General features: G+C 39.3%; 1 protein-coding gene across 1 annotated transcript in view; it reads left to right on the forward strand.

The window, feature by feature from the left end:
* The window catches only part of LOC134542291 (uncharacterized), a 48,864-nt gene extending 39,218 nt beyond the window's left edge, over window positions 1–9,646 (forward strand). Inside the window, exons 12-16 of the mRNA XM_063386440.1 lie at window positions 1,063–1,236; window positions 2,796–2,922; window positions 3,820–4,028; window positions 6,494–6,677; window positions 9,163–9,646. Coding sequence (XP_063242510.1) covers window positions 1,063–1,236; window positions 2,796–2,922; window positions 3,820–4,028; window positions 6,494–6,677; window positions 9,163–9,248 — 780 coding nt within the window. The 3' untranslated portion in view covers window positions 9,249–9,646. The remainder of the gene's footprint in view (window positions 1–1,062; window positions 1,237–2,795; window positions 2,923–3,819; window positions 4,029–6,493; window positions 6,678–9,162) is intronic.
* Window positions 9,647–16,208: the final 6,562 nt, after the last annotated feature.

The raw sequence follows: 16,208 nt of genomic DNA on the forward strand, positions 1-16,208 counted from the left end.
CAGGACTCAATGTATGGTCACTGAATACGCAAAACTAGACAGTAGCTTTAGCTTTATTCATGTAGGACATAATCTAAGAAGTGCTATTGTAAATGTGTAGTTTTCATATGTGGCACTTGTTATTTAAGCGTTTCAGGTTTTTAAAAAGCACTTAAGTGGCCTCAAATAGCAAAAAAAAAAAAAAAAAAAAAATTAATAAATAAAAAAAAAAGATGCGTTATAATCATCATTATTCAAAAAAATTCCAGGGGGACTACGACTCTAGACCCTTCCTCCCCCGGCATGACTTTGGGGGAGGTGTTTCATACCATCCATCCTGGTTTTCGACAAGGAATTTCATTTAAAAAAAAACTTCCGATATGGTTAAAATTCAGTAAACTGTTAATACTATAACGTTTCTCTTTGTCGCAGCCGCGTCCTCGGCGAATAATTCACCAACGTTTCGGTCGACGTTGCAGTCGCACATCGCTAGGTGACTGCTCCCTGATGATGGCGACTGCGACGTCAACCGAAACGTCGGTGAATTATCCGCCAAGGACGCGGCTACATCCCAGACGCCGAGCTACTTCAGGCAATGGCCGTGAAAGCCTGCGAACATTGTTTCTCTTTGTCTTTGTGAACTCTGGTTCGCGCCATCCGCCACAGATGGCAGCACCGTTATGCGCTGGTAGAGAGACATACAGAGAGAGAGAGAGTACTAAGACGTTGCTCACTGGTGGTGGCTGCTAGCGGGATTATGCCGGGCAAGGGTTTCCCCCCTTTTCTTTTTTAACCCAGCGCTCTTAGCCTAAAGGCCCTACCGCCCTGGGGCCCCCATGGGCATGGATGCGGATACGCCGCATACGCAACCGGGAAGGGCGTTAGAGCTTTGGCTATACACAGAGGCTGAGGCTACCCATCCCAGCTTATGTACCACCTTCGGCCCCCTACCCCACTCAGCTCACCAGAAAGTTGGATGCTCCCTTAGCCCTCCGGAGTTGTCATCACTTCTGGCGCCTACCCCAGTGTCCCGCGCTGCTGGCGGGAGCCTGACGAGTGTTGTGTGTTGTTGCCCGCGCGCAGCTGCTGAAGACGTACGAGATCTGCCCGCGCCACGCCGTGCTGCTGGCGCAGCTGAAGCAGTCCCGCGAGTTCCAGTGCGTCGTCAAGGCCACGGCGGACCTGCGGCGGGAGGTGCCCAAGCACACCGGCCAGCGCGAGTTCGCGTCCGACATCTTCGACACCCTGCTGGTCCAGGTGCGCACCGCTGCCTGTCGGCGGACGGGTCTCGCCGACACTGGGTCTCTCCCAGGGGCGCAACAACTAAATTTCCAAAGAGGGGGGGGGGGATATACTTTTTTATAAAAAAAATCATCTATCCCCCTATTGAAGCGGGGGGTCCGGGGTCCTCCCCCGGGAAATTTTTTATTTCAAGGTGGAAAATGGTGGTATTTAAGCAGTTTTATGATCTAAAAATTGATTACACAACACTTTCTTTGCCCCCGTTTGCCCCCACTTCAAGGTTTCAGAGGGGGAGGGGGCAAAATACCCTTGCCCCCCCCCCCCCTGTTGTTGCGCCCATGACTCTCTCCAACGGCACGCAGACGGCAATACGCCGAGATCTTCCGTTTACGTCGGAAGCCTGCGGTGGTGGCCACGCTTGTCTATCTTCTACATACCTTAAGAATTGCTTCAAATACAAGAACATCTAGTGTTCTTTGATTACTTTTTTCGTTTGATTTTATTATTTACCTGCTAATGCCCGGCATGCGTTGCTATGTCTCTTTCAATTTTTTTTTTTGGTAATTTGTTTGAAGTTGGATATACACGTACAAAGCATATATATCTTTCTATCTATCTCTACTATACACGTCCCTTTAATAATATTTCTATATTTATCCCTATATATAAAATTTCTCTATACCTATCTCGATATATATCATTATCTCACCATATAATTCTAACTCTCTATAACTTTATATATCTATAGCTATAAATTTTATCTATCTTTTACCTGTCACAGGTGTGACATGGGTATACAAAAACACGCGCCTATTCAATTTTAACGTTATGTCAAAATACAAAGCAATGGGCTAAGAACTTTCTGAGATTTAAAATTTATATATATATTTTTAATTATATAGCTGTAAATTCTGCCCGTGCCGTGGTTTCAAAATATAATATATATATTTTAAATTTTATTAATATTTCATAACCTTAAAATTTTATATCATTGGTTGCCGTTTGTTGCGTTTCCGTACATTGTAGAAGCAGCAGACGCGATAGTGAAATATTCCAAGAGATCTGTCTCCGTTTACGTGATCCGTTTCTTTTTCCGTGTCATTGTAAAACGGGCCTTATCGTGCTAATTTTATATTTATGATCCACTGTAAAAAATTTTCATCTTAAATTTATAAACATTCTGAATATGAAACTGTGTGGAATCAGTGGAATTTCTCTGGAAAATGGTTAAAAATACTTCATTTCTAATCTATATGTGTAAATATTTTACCGGCAACAATAATGACTTTTTAATATTTTTATTGAACTTACACAAAATATAAAAAATTATATATAAGCATTAAATTTGGTATAATCAATGCCAGAGTCATAATGTTTAACGGTTTTGGAACTTATGGTTCTCAGAACTTAAAAGTATTAGAAATTAATATGGACAACATTTATTTTATTTAACTGCAAAATTCTCACATTTTTTTAGATTTTGCAAAAAGCATTCTGTATTATTTCAGAACATTCAGATACGATGCAGATACCACGAGGTTTGTGTTTTTGACAGTAGTATTTTTTTTTTTCAGGAGACGCACAATATGCCGCTGCCCGACTGGGCATCGTCCTACTACCCGACTCCCTTGAAGCATCTTCACCTGCTGGAGAACTTCATCGCCATATCCGGGACGTCAGAGCTCCAGAGGCTGTCTGCTGGTGAGCTACGAGTTCAGGTTCCCTCACTCCCGGAGGCCCCCAACGGCACGGTATAGGCAGAGCCCCAAAATGTCGGCCGTAACCCAACCATGTATATTTGCTGCGCTAGCAAACCGCGCAGTTAAAGATTCAGTAACCAACAGAAAAAACTCTTACGGCGTGTCAGAAATTTGAACACGTGGATGTGTACTTGCGAATTCGCGACTTCACTTTGGCCGAAGGGCGTAATTAACGAATCTGGACGGGTTAAATGTTTGGCATCATCAAAGTGTATTAGCAGCAGAACAAGTGGTTTACATTATTATTTAAACATATTTTTAATGGATGAACAATGTTTAACTGAAAAAAAAGAAGTAATTTTTTAACACTTCGCCAGTGTCACGTGAATTTACGGCAATTTGCTATATTATTCTACCCTTGTTTCGTGGTTACAATCGGTATGGAAACCAGTTGCTAAGAAATATATTGTAACGTTGTACAACACATGTCTACGGTTATCTTCGCATATATGAAATACGCTTTTCGAGATAACACTGAGAATTTCCTAGAAAAACTGGCTAATAATTTTATATTTTCATTGATGTTTCATTCCGGCATAATTTTTTCAAACCATGGAAATTATGTTGAATATTCAATAATTGGACTTTATTTCTTTTAATATGCTTATTAATGTGCACAGTTAATACTGGAAAGCTATTCAGGTTAAGGTTTACAAATAACTTTAACTATTAGAGATACTGGGACCACACAAATAATGGATGCTCGGGTAAGAAATCCTATTTTGTAGTGATACCGTTGTTTTCATGTTTGTGTACAGAGTTATTTATGTTCGATTGACAACAACAAAGAGGACGAGGCTGTGGACGCATGTACGTGATGTGACCGTGTCTCGGCCAGGTCCGATCCTGAGGAAGATGGCGGAGGACATGCTGGACAAGGCGGACGGCGTGCTGACCCCTGACCGCAGCCTCTTCGTGTACTCGGCCCACGACAACAACGTCGTCAACATCCTGCAGTCGCTGAAGGTCTTCAACGGCCTCCTGGCGCCCTACGCGTCGGCCGTGCTCGTCGAGCTCAGGGAGAAGAACCGCAACTACTACGTCACGGTGAGGACGCCATTCGCGACACAGTGCCCGCCAGCATCTAACCTCGGAGACGAGCACAATCGTGTGTTCTCGTATTGTGATACAAAACTATGGACACGGAACTTAACGTACAATTCCTTAAAATAATTTAGAATGTGTTAAATATACGAAAATTGCCTTTTCAAATTCATTTCTTCCGCACCCACCACTAGAATTCGCTGCCGGGCAAGCTACGTCGACTCCTGAATCATTCGATCGGCAGAGCGAAAGGTTAAGCTATATAATAAAACGGATCCGATAAAAGCAAAAAAGACTTTAAAAAAATACTACATTCCGGCTTTGGACCTGATTCTCAACAAGGAATTTTATTAAAATACTGCCCATCTTAAAGTTAATACTGTATAGTTTCTCTTTGGCTTTGTGGATTTTGGTTCGCGCCATCCACCAAAGATGGCAACACCGTGGTTACACATTTCCGTTAAATGTGACTTCCGTTTCATTCATTAAATTACTCCTACCAAATGCCGCACACCGAAAGCTTAAGTTGTTACACATCATAATTGTTTTGCACTTTTATAAGGAAAATCCTTGAGAACTCAGTTGCCAACGATATCACGTGTGAAATTACAAAAAAGAGCTTTTACGAAATTACATATGATGCCTTTGTATTTTTATGTTATTCTGGCGAGTGTCGGTGGCCATTTTGGATTTGCGTAGTCTGCTGTCGGCCGCCATATTTTTGCTGATTTAGTTAATAAAACAAATGAAACAATTATTTATAAAAAACTAATTACTGCAGGCGGTTGGTTCCGTACTGAAGTAAACTTTTTCACATGTTTATTTTGAGAGGCAGAGACCTCAGTCTTTATACTAAACGTCCAGTTAAATAGAAAGATTAAAAATAAGGATTATATGGTTTCAAAGCACATCTTAACCTCTGGAAAGCTACAGTACTAGTTTTGTGCGACGATCAGGTGTGTCGCTTTTGTACTTTATCACGTGATATTACTGCTGAGACCTGTTGCGACTGCCTCTAACTACGCGTTTATACAAGATTTTATTTTGTGGCGTTACGAGTAATTTTAAAAGCAAAGATTATTACAAGTCACACTGCTGTACTTTTACAAGGCCTGATGAAAGTACAGACGAATTTCTTGTGAGTTTTACTTCTTTTGGAGTGTAGTGCAGTCACCATATTCAGGGTAGCAGATGCCTGCTGAGGTCCTGTGTGGTTTTGTAGTTAGGAATGATCAGATTTTGGCATGTTGTGGCGTACATTAAGTCGCTATGTATTTCACTATCGCCATAATTATTCAACACCCAAACCATTGCGAAAATAATGCTTCATCTCGCCTGATTACAAGAATCTTTTTTTCGCTGGTCTCCACGTTCACCTGACATAACGACATGCTATTTTTTTTTTCATTTGGTCATTATAAAAGATTGTGTCCACGTTTCGCCGGTACCTAATGATTTTCCGGAGTTGAGACACGGAATTGAAGAGGCTATTGCTTCCATTACTCCGGACTTTTTAACCAAAGCGTGGGAAGAATTGGTCTTTAGGTCGGATGTGTGCCGTGTAACTGAAGGTGCACGTATTGAACATTTGTAAGAAAAAACTAGTTTACTTTCTATTGGATGTATGATTTGTTGTGAACAGTCCTAATTAAACTCTTATAGTATACTATTGAAACATGGACGTTCTTTCGTGGACATCATGTACATAACCGTTAAAAAATTATGACTTTCGCATTGATAATGCCAAGTTTATTCCTTATAAGTATTTTTTTTGACGTGAGAACGTCTAATAAATCCATTAACGCCGGCTGCACGCACGAAAAAGTGTCCCGTTACGCACATTGTTCCGTTACGCTGTGTCCCGCTACGTTCATTGTTCCGTTACGCTGTGTCCCGTTAAGCTCAATGTTCCGTTACGCTGTGTTCCGTTACGCTGTGTTCCGTTACGCTGTCGGCGAGTGCAGTAATAATAGGTTATGTTACAATTGACTACAAAATTATGGTGATTCATATAATTGATGATATATAATTGATTACAGTTTATTTATATGAAAACTTGTTCATAATTATATTTAATTTTTATAGCTAAACGCCAGTTTTTAAAAGTAATTATAAGTCATCTACAAGTGAACTGTTTCGTCGACTGTTTATAAAGTGAAGTGAAAAGTTAATGTTGTTTTTCATTGCTTATTACAACAACAATTTTGGCAATAAAGGTCAATTATTCTTGCATTTTAAAAAATCTGATTACTAGTATAATTTCAAGTATTTATTCTTTTATTATTAAAATTAAAAATGATTCAATTTTATTCATAAAAGTATGCAATCATTTCATAAATGTTTTGTTATGACATTGTCACGTTAAACTGTCGTCCGTAAACCGACTTTACAGACAACCAAATTTTTTTTTTAATATATGTATTTAGTGTTAAGCTGAATATAACTGACGGAGCTGGTCCGGTCCGCAGGTGTCGTACCGGAACAGCTCGCAGGGCGACGCGCACCTCCTGCAGCTGCCGGGCTGCGACACGCTGTGTCCGCTCGACGAGTTCGTGCGGCTGGTGCAGCCCGTCATCCCCGACGACATCGAGGCCGAGTGCGCCGAGGAGGTGGTCGGCGTGCCCGAGCAGGACTTGCAGGTCCCTGCCGCCGGTGAGTGCCGGCGACCCGGGGGGCCGCGGGGGAAACAGTCCCAACCCACGTGCCTTCACGCTGTTTTCTGCGATCGGCTCGCACTTTCTTTGAAGGACCCTGAGCCTATGAAGAAAAAAAAAACTTTCAAAATTCTGACTGTATCACAGGAGACTGACGCGTTTTCAATGACCTCTAGGAGAGACTGCACGATCCTATAAGTACCTGAGAACATTCCAACTGTTCCTCGGCTACTAACTCATCACAATTGATAACCAGGATGCTTGTGATCTGATAATAAATTTTTTGTTAAGATTTTTTTTTTTTCCATTGGCTCAGAGAACTTCGAGGTACACTGTGGTCCAATCACTCAAGCAGCCGTGAATGTGAACGAGTTGTTTGGATTCGAGTCTACCGTGAGATGAATCCGCGAATTTTTTCCGGTCTCTATGTATTACAATTCGTTTTCAACACTCCCCACTAAGACTATGGGCTAGTGAACAAGTAGAGTAGAGTGACCTAATCACATAGACCCTCTGAAAGGAAGAAGTCCTGAAATAAGAAATTAGCCAATAGAAAGATGTACATAGGTATGTGCGGGAAGAGCATACATAGGTAATTAAATTTTAGCCTGACACTAAATAAATCTCCGAGATGAGAAGGGACATATTTTTTCGCCCAATATATATATATATATATATGTGTGTGTATATACACATATATATACATATATATGTGTGTGTATATACACATATATATACATATATACATATACTTATATATAGAAAGAGAGAGAGCGAGAGAGAGAGCGAGAGAGAGAGAGAGAAAGAGAGAGCTCACTAGACCACTATAAGGTATGCCTGTGGCCGTCTTCAAGATAAACCATTGCCTTAATTGGCTAGGCCGTTCAGAACACGAATGTTAACCATACAAAATTTATCTGTGATTGGTGTACAAACAACAGACATTTACCTGATAGGAAATTAATCAATCACGAAAACACCGACGATGTGTCAATGTTTTAACACATAGCTATAGTCGGAATCTTTGCGCTTCACACCAAAGTGTTAAATCATGAACAACACAGTTTGTTAGAGTGGTGTGTCAATCCGTCGATACACTGCGAGAGATAGTCACATTTTTTTTATCTGTGTCTAAAAGTAATGAAGCAAAAAAAAAACTCTCATGACGTCAAATATCTACACATTCAGAAATTAAAACATTTAATTTATTAGGTAATACCTACTAAAATATTATCTAAAAGACACTGCTTGCCTATTGGTTATGTTTTGCACCCACAAAGCTGTGTTGCTGGTTTACAGGTCTGATATTTTTGTCTAGTGTGTTTGGCTGTCTACTTTTTTTATTACCAGTTATCCTGTCTAGAAGTTATTTTCCTGGTCCAGCTGATTTTAATGTAGCCATAAGATTTTGCCACATCTAACCAGTCACGAATGACTTTAACAGCAGTTGATTATTGCTGGAATAAATGAGTCGTTGGCATTAATTGACTATCATATCGAAGAAAATGCATGTATGTGGAAAAATTAAAATAAAAAAACTATGATCTTAAGAGCAGTAGTAACCATGCTCGTAAGAAAGTATTTCCTCAGTCTAAAACAATCATTTTTGTGTTGAATTTTATATGACCAGCTAATGTTCGGCTAGTGGAGATTTTAATATTGATAATAAACTAGCGGGAACTTGTGTGAAATGCTTCATTCTAATTTTACATTCATGCTCTCTTTCGCAACATGTTTATCATAAAAGGTTTTTAAACGTGATACGCCTTTTTCAAATTAATATATAAATATATTTTAAGTTATTTGCAGAATTTGTAGTATAGTTGTGAAGAACATCGACACCAAATAATGCTAAAATATACTCTTTAATATAGGTGTATTTGCAAGCTTCTTACATTTAGAAAATTATTTTGTTACTTATTGCATGTATTTTAATAGCAGGGCTGAAATTCTGCTATGAATATATAAAATAATAACGAAAAGAAAGTATCTAAATGTCAACAACTTAAAAAACTACATACTAATAAACAAGCTTACTATAATTTTCTTCAGCACTTTTCATGTTATAGGCCTACAAGTGTGTTTCTCAATATGCCATGTGAAGTTTTTTAATTCATGATTTGAACACATAATAATGGGGGTAGCAGAATCAGTAGGTTCGTAAGACCAGTACCCCGTATCTGGATGCTTCAACTGCAACACATGGTATTATAATTGGTAAATGACTGAATGAATGGGTAGTGAAATCGGGATTACCATGAGAAAACCCACGAGCTCACGGCAGTGTCCTCTGGTGAAAATCCCGGATGTGGTGAAGATGCATATTTATACAAATCCTAATAATTCAGTGAAAATTGCCTATATTATGTGTCTAATCATTTAAAAATAAAATTTGATATTAAGTTAATTTAAATTTTATGTGTTTGTAGTTTAACTAAGTAATTTTATAGCCTAATGTATTTAGAATATTTTTTCTTTTCTAGCTATTCCAGCAGAATGGAAGCACTGTTTCGAAAAATCGAGAAGTGGATCAGAGAATGGAAGATATGTTAATGTTCCTTACCAGTAGATGAGACCCAAAATCGCACTAGTCCGAATCCACTGGATTCATGTGTATTATTTATGTCATCCTATATTTATGATTTTTTTTTAATCATCTCTCCTTTTACAAGAGAATATTTATATTGAAATATGATTTTTTATAAACCATAAAACCAGTCAGTGAGTAGTCATGTTGGTGAAAATTGTACGATGTTTCTTCAAAAACATGTATTTGTGTAAAATAATTTTCACACTTAAATGACAGTTATTCATTACGAATGTTCATTAAGTTAAGAATGTAGTCTGCTAGATATTTATCAAAGTACATTTTTTCACTTTTTTTGTATTACTGTCAAGTATTAATTTTAATGAATATTACAGATCTCGTGATTAAAAAAACTTACCAAATAAACTTTACGAAATTGACACAGTTGTTTTACCTTGTTCATCATCCATTCTCCTTTACTTAAATTTTTCCTGAGTTGTACAGCGTAGTGCTTCGTAGAATACTATTGTCTGAGTTAACAACTGTCCTCATGAATATACGACGAAAATAAAAGTGCGATGCAAATGTGATGGAAAACCTAGCTCATATCGAAGTAATCATCAAGTGCAAACACGCTGATGGAAAAATTGCAGAGTATACGTATATTGGTGGTTCGTAGTGATGGCAATGAAATTGTACCTGATGTAACGAAGTGACGCATCTCCACAGGACGACACATTCAGGCGACCACCTGCCTAGACTGCGGAGGGACTGATAATGGTTACTTTGCTTCATGCGTTTACCACCCCATCACCTTAAGTCGCGAGGCACTCAGCTGGCATACAGACCTCGTTTTTACGTGCGTGTAACTATGAGACTTCAATTGTATTACTTTAAATGTGTAGCAAGATTTATGTATTCAAAGAGAATAGGTATTTTATAACTTTTTAGAACGTTCGCGTCAGTGCCAAATGGTTTTGCAAAATGAATTGATATTTTTATTGTAAATCAAAATTACCCATGCGGAGGTAACTGGAAATATGGCAAATTTGTTTGGCCTCAGGATAAAATTCGAAGCCTTATGTGTGCTCCACCATAGTTTGCTTTCGCATTGGCTGATTTCTTAGTGAGAACCTTTCTGGTCTTGTTAATCGTCACCACCTGATTCGCTTACTTATATCCTGCCTGGGCGTTGTTGGCTCACGGTCGTAAAAGGGCGTGTTAAAATAACTGCGGTCCAATCATGAGCACAGCGCAAGAGTACGAAGGTTTGCATTCTATCTTGCGACCAAATGAATCCGTGAAAGTTCGGCAAGTTTAACTATGTACTGAAAAAATACACGATTTCAATTACTATCAGGATATGCTCCACAGTTTATTCAAGAAAATAATGCCACTTAATTGACTGCTGACGTGTGTGTCGTCTTAATTGGTTTGCCTGTGATTCGATACTTCTCTGGTTGAGGGTTCCTCATTGGCTTAGAGTCGTCCAGATGAACTACGAGTCAATTGCGAAAGCAGCTCAAACGTATATGTATTTGGACTTTAGCCTATCGGGAAATGAATCCACGAATGTATCCGGTTTCTTATTGTGTGCTCATTTCTTAAGATTGGATTGAATTGAACTAAACGTCTCGTCGATATTGAGGTTATTAAATACGATAAGTGGTGACATAATTGGTATAGAGTATTGACGGAATGGATAGTGGGTGAAACAGGAGTACCCCGGGAAAACCTACTGGCTCACGGATACGTCCGCCACGTTTCCGGATTGAAAAAAAAAATATGTTAGATCCCTCCCAGAATCGAACCCAAATCACATTTGAGGGAAACGAGTGATCTGGCCACTTAAAGACTGAAAACATTTTATTCTTAATAAAAAAAATTGTTTAAATTTTTTAGTATTTACTTATGAAGAAGTTATTACATAAACTTTGAAAAATATTTCAAGAGCCAGTCCAGCTAGCTTTTTGAATATGTGTTGCTTTCAAAGCAATCGTCTGTATTTTTACGCAAATTTAACCTAGTTCCGTGTTCAGGTGGAACTAGGAGAATCCAGCGTCAGGTAGAAAAATCACCTCAAACACATATGCAGGAATTACAATAGCGAAGCAGGACGTGATTCTACAGCAAAATTACGTTTTTAACCACGCAAAAAAATAAAAATAAAATAATTTGAATAATTGTGAGTTTTTTCTTGTCATTGTATACGCGTCAGATCAGTATTTAAGAATTTGTTGTTAATCGACATGTAATGCAAATATAACATTATTCTGAGATATATCTTTGCTTAAAAATACTTCAAAGATTTGAAATATGAATTAAGTAAACCAAAACTTTAAAGATACAAGAATGGTAAAAATATTGCGAATTCGCCAATCCAAAGATATTTCCAAAAACAATCGATCATTTCAGTATAGTCGAATCCGCGAAGACAGCAAATTTAGCCTCGCCGATGTCACCGATTTGACAAAAGTGATTGGCTTGGAAATTGTTTTATTCACATTGCGCACATCGTGTTGCGCCTGTCGGGCTAACTGTGGTTACAGCTTGATTTTACGTAAACAAAAAAAAATGTTCTGCTTTTTTACAAAAGATTCGTTGGAAACCAATTTACATGAAATAATTTGTAATACTTCAAGAAAGATATATCTTTGTACAATGTATGGCTATGGTTATTTAAGCAAATATATGAAATACGTTTTTCGAGATAATACTGAGTATATCTAAGGAAATTGACGAATAATTGCATACTTTGATTCAAGCATAATTTTTTAAACCATGGAAAAGACAATCGAATATTTAATAATAATTGTACTTTATTTTGATTTATTATGCTTATAAAAATTGTGCAGTTAATACTGAAAAGCTATTCAAGGAATTGGTTTACAAATAACTTTAACTATTGGAGGTACTAAGACCACACAAAGCATAAATTCCCGGGTAAAATTCCGAACCCAGTATTACTGCGAACACTAATTTTCAGTGACGCAGTTTGTTGTTGTCATGTAAATGTACAAAAGTACAACTATATGTAAGTTTCCATGAATTTTTCGGTTCCGTTTACAAAAAAAAAAACTGTACAAAGGTTACGTTTGATAGCAGAAATTCGCGGCGCACTAGCGTTACCGCGTACACACACCAAATGTAGGAGAATTAAAAAAACAACTTCGCACATTCCAAGGCTACCGGACCGCTCTTGTCGCTCCGCTTGGAATGAGTTAGTTGAGTTGCCGGAACTATGCTTGCGCACGAGCAGTTAGTTTCCTGTAAAAATTCGCATTCTCTCCGCTCCCCTGTTGTTGATTGAAGGCAACAGAGCGTGTCAGACCGACGAAGCGTGTTGGGACACGTTTCGCCGCTGTAAAGGTATTACGGGGAGGTTAGTACGACGGGAAGAGAAAGGTTAAATTTTATCTGTCTCAAGCTTGTCGTGCCTCTTGACAATGCTCGACCCCCCCCCCCCCCCCCCCCAACCGTACCTAGCCAAACTTCCGAGCAGGTGTTTCCACTCCCTCGAGGCATTCGCCAACCATAACTCGTTAACTTTCTCCCGGATCGCCTCGGGCGTGGCTACACAAGTGCATTGCCGCCGACGCGGTGATGTGGCAATGAAGCTGGAGAGCTGGTCTTGGCTGTTGACACTCAGCTTTTACGAGGTGACACAGAAAAAAAAAGGGAACCTGGTTTCAGTGGGATGGTGGGACATCGCACACTACAATGCAATTAAAGAATTGTTCGGCAGTCGTTGTCATTTCAAGATTCGGTGACATACCTCGGTCCCCAAGTTCACCGGATTTATCGGTACGTGATTTTTTTTTCCCGTGCGGGGCTGCCTCAAGAGTCGGGTCCACACGACCCGGTCAAGCACACTGGATGAATCGAAACATGGAATCAATTCGAAATTCGTGGTATCTACAATTGGATGGTGTTATGCAGAAAGGAACAAATAAACACTGAAACCAAACTGAGAAAAACAGGCCCAAAGTTCGAGGTTTACTTTAATTCACACATAACATAGATCAATGTTATAGTGTTTTCAAACAAAGCAGATTAAAACAGGCTATCTTATCTCATACAACGTAACCACATTTAATTTCATTATCAGTTAAAAATAGTGTAATTTGTTGATTGGTTCTTTTCTGCAGAAATAGGTACTTACAACATCTGAATTTTGCAGAAAGGAAAATGTGTTCTGTATTTTTCTTATGCAGTATTGTTGTTATCAGGCTCGAAGGAATTTTAATGTTTTGTCTTTAAACTACTAATGCACAACATTCTACATACATTACTTTAATATTCGAAGTTTCACTATACATTAAACAAAATAGTATGACAATAATTCATTATAAACTAGTGTTACAACCCCTGATAGCATGGTGGTACAAGTTGCATTGGGCTCTTCAGGTCTCGTATTTTTGCAGGATTTATGGTTTTCCCGTTTTCCCACAAAGGAACAAGCCGATCATATGTTAGGGAAGAGCCACATTCAATCGGTCTTCCTGGTCTTTTCTTAGAAATTGTAATTACCCGAAGTGTCTTAAAGAATAATTAAATAATAAGGTTAAAAGATTTGGAAGCTTTGATAACTGGGGCCCTCAATTAATAACCATAAAAGTCAACAACAGAGGCGACACTAGGAGTAAACAAAGAAAATTTAGAGACTCCCTACGAATACTTGGGAGTAAAAGGATCGTTATTATATATTATATAAAATAAATAAAAACAACTGTTACGTCTATAGACTTCCTTATTTTATTGATCACTGTTCTTTTTTTTTATAGATTAAATTTTCCTTAGTAAAGACTGTTTTTCATTGATAAGTGATCTTATTTACATAACTCACAATTACACTTATTATATGATATTCCTTAACGTTATTTACGATAGGGCCGGCCCTGAATGTATAACAAAAATTACAATATTTAAAAACAATAATGAAATTAACATTGGTAACTTTAAAGGTTGTAATTATAGTCCTTCCAAAACATAATATAAATTTCTTCTCCTCGAACTGCTTTTTACTGTCCGCTGTCTTAACTGGGTTACACTATTTTTGAGTTCGTGAATAAAAAGATAGAATTATGCGGGTATCACCCGGGGCTGTAGGTAGACGGTGATCGAGGTAGAAGGCCTAAAGATGGTGGATTCTGCGCAGGAACCGACTCCAGAGGTTCTGGCAGAGGATTTTGGCTGCCCCAAACTTGGAACCCTGTCAGAAACAGAAGTCCAAATTCCAAAGAATTAGACCTGTTTCCAGACAGTATGCTTAAATGGCGCAAGAGGCCAATAGAGGGAAAATTAAAGGGGAAATGACGTCAAGACTTACCAAAACAGGGTGTTGGTCCTGGCGCTCAGGATAGGGCGTCTCGTCTCCGCAAACTCGAACCACGATTCGCGGTAGCCACGGAAGTCATCATGAATAATTAAAAAATAATTTATATAAAAATACTAAGTTTCTCTACTTTCCACTAAACTACTGACTGGTTAACAATTTTAGCTAGGGACTCCATCCCTCTAGTCTGAGAAGACTACATAATATACGATGTCGATGAGTCTCCGAAGATCGCAGATACAAACGGTACCAGTCAGTCAGGAGGCGCGCACCGAAGTAAGTTCAGAGCGGGATATCACCAGGATATCATCAGCGCGGGGTCTCTAGAAAATGGGAGGGGGGGTAGGCTCTGAGCCGAAAATTACCGAGTCCACCCGAAGGTGTCCGGCATAAAAAAATTAGATCTTACTGGAGTGACTGCGCGACTGAGGCGCTATCTTTTGGTGGCGAGAGGAAGTACTAATAAATCGACTTGTGACCGACGAGAGTGTCAAGCTAGGGGGTAATGGAGTAACCAGTGGTGCCACCTAGCGGCCTGAGACATAAGGAGGGGAAAGGTTGTCGTTACCTCCGCGCGAGCGCGGTAGTGTCGGCGCTGCCGACGCCTCACAAGTGGCATTAGTTACCACAGCCGTCCCTAGGTGTCGTTAAGGTGCAGAATCGTAACTGCGGCTGTCAAGCCTGAGATGGCCTTGACTTCGGTTAACATACCCGAGCGGTCGTCGCTCCTAGCCACTTCTGAGAAGAGAGGGTGGGTGAGCAGGCGGGGGGTGGCTTCAAAAAACGCATGGTCTGTGGGACACAAGGCCCACGGGATCCTCCTGTCGTGTCTTGCTGCTAGTGAACCTTATACCGATTCGTGACAGAGTTAGCAGGGCTCAGCACTGCTTCACAAGCTGCTATAGGCAAAAGAAGACCCGCGAAGAAATAACGTTACCGGCTCCGACGTGCCTGGAGGCGGGAGAAATATTAGCCAGAATGCTAGCCTAGCATGAGGCTGGGAAAGAAAATCAGCTCGCCTCTGAGAACAGAGGCTGAGGGCCTGGCCGTAAAGAAAATAAGATGAGAGAAAAAAAAAAAATAATATTTCCAAAATATTTCAGATTACAAAATTTTAAATAAACGTGCCTAAATCTCTAATTTACGGCACATAATGTCAACCTCGTACTCTCTTTCCGAACCTAGTTCATATTTCATATGGAAAAGAAATGGTTCGTCTCTTCTGATCACTATTTCTCTTGCAAACAACCAATTCACTTTGTCATGTGTTACAGAAACTTTTCTGTTAGTAATGAGTTTCTCAACAGCTGCTGTCCCAACAAATCTTTACTTGCCATTTTTGTTACTTTTAGTGGTTTTTTCTTCTTAGCTGCATTCATGACGTCGATGTAGTCTGAACAGCTGTAGATTCTTTGATGGTGCTTTAATGATCGCTCAATGTGGGAAAAATCTGTGTCATTCGGCAGGAAACTGTGGCCAGATACTAGAAATCTAAGAGTGATTTCACGCAAGTTCAGTGCTTCGGAAGACCCTAAGAAACATTTCAACATCAATATCAGTTTGATATTTCTATTTTGGCCACCACATGAGTCCGACCATAGTATCAGTTCAGTTATGTTGTCTGTCAAATTTTCTTTGAGATGTCTTAATAGACAAGAACCCACTTC

Source organism: Bacillus rossius (genome assembly GCF_032445375.1).
Source record: "Bacillus rossius redtenbacheri isolate Brsri chromosome 4 unlocalized genomic scaffold, Brsri_v3 Brsri_v3_scf4_2, whole genome shotgun sequence".
Taxonomy (NCBI): domain Eukaryota; kingdom Metazoa; phylum Arthropoda; class Insecta; order Phasmatodea; family Bacillidae; genus Bacillus; species Bacillus rossius.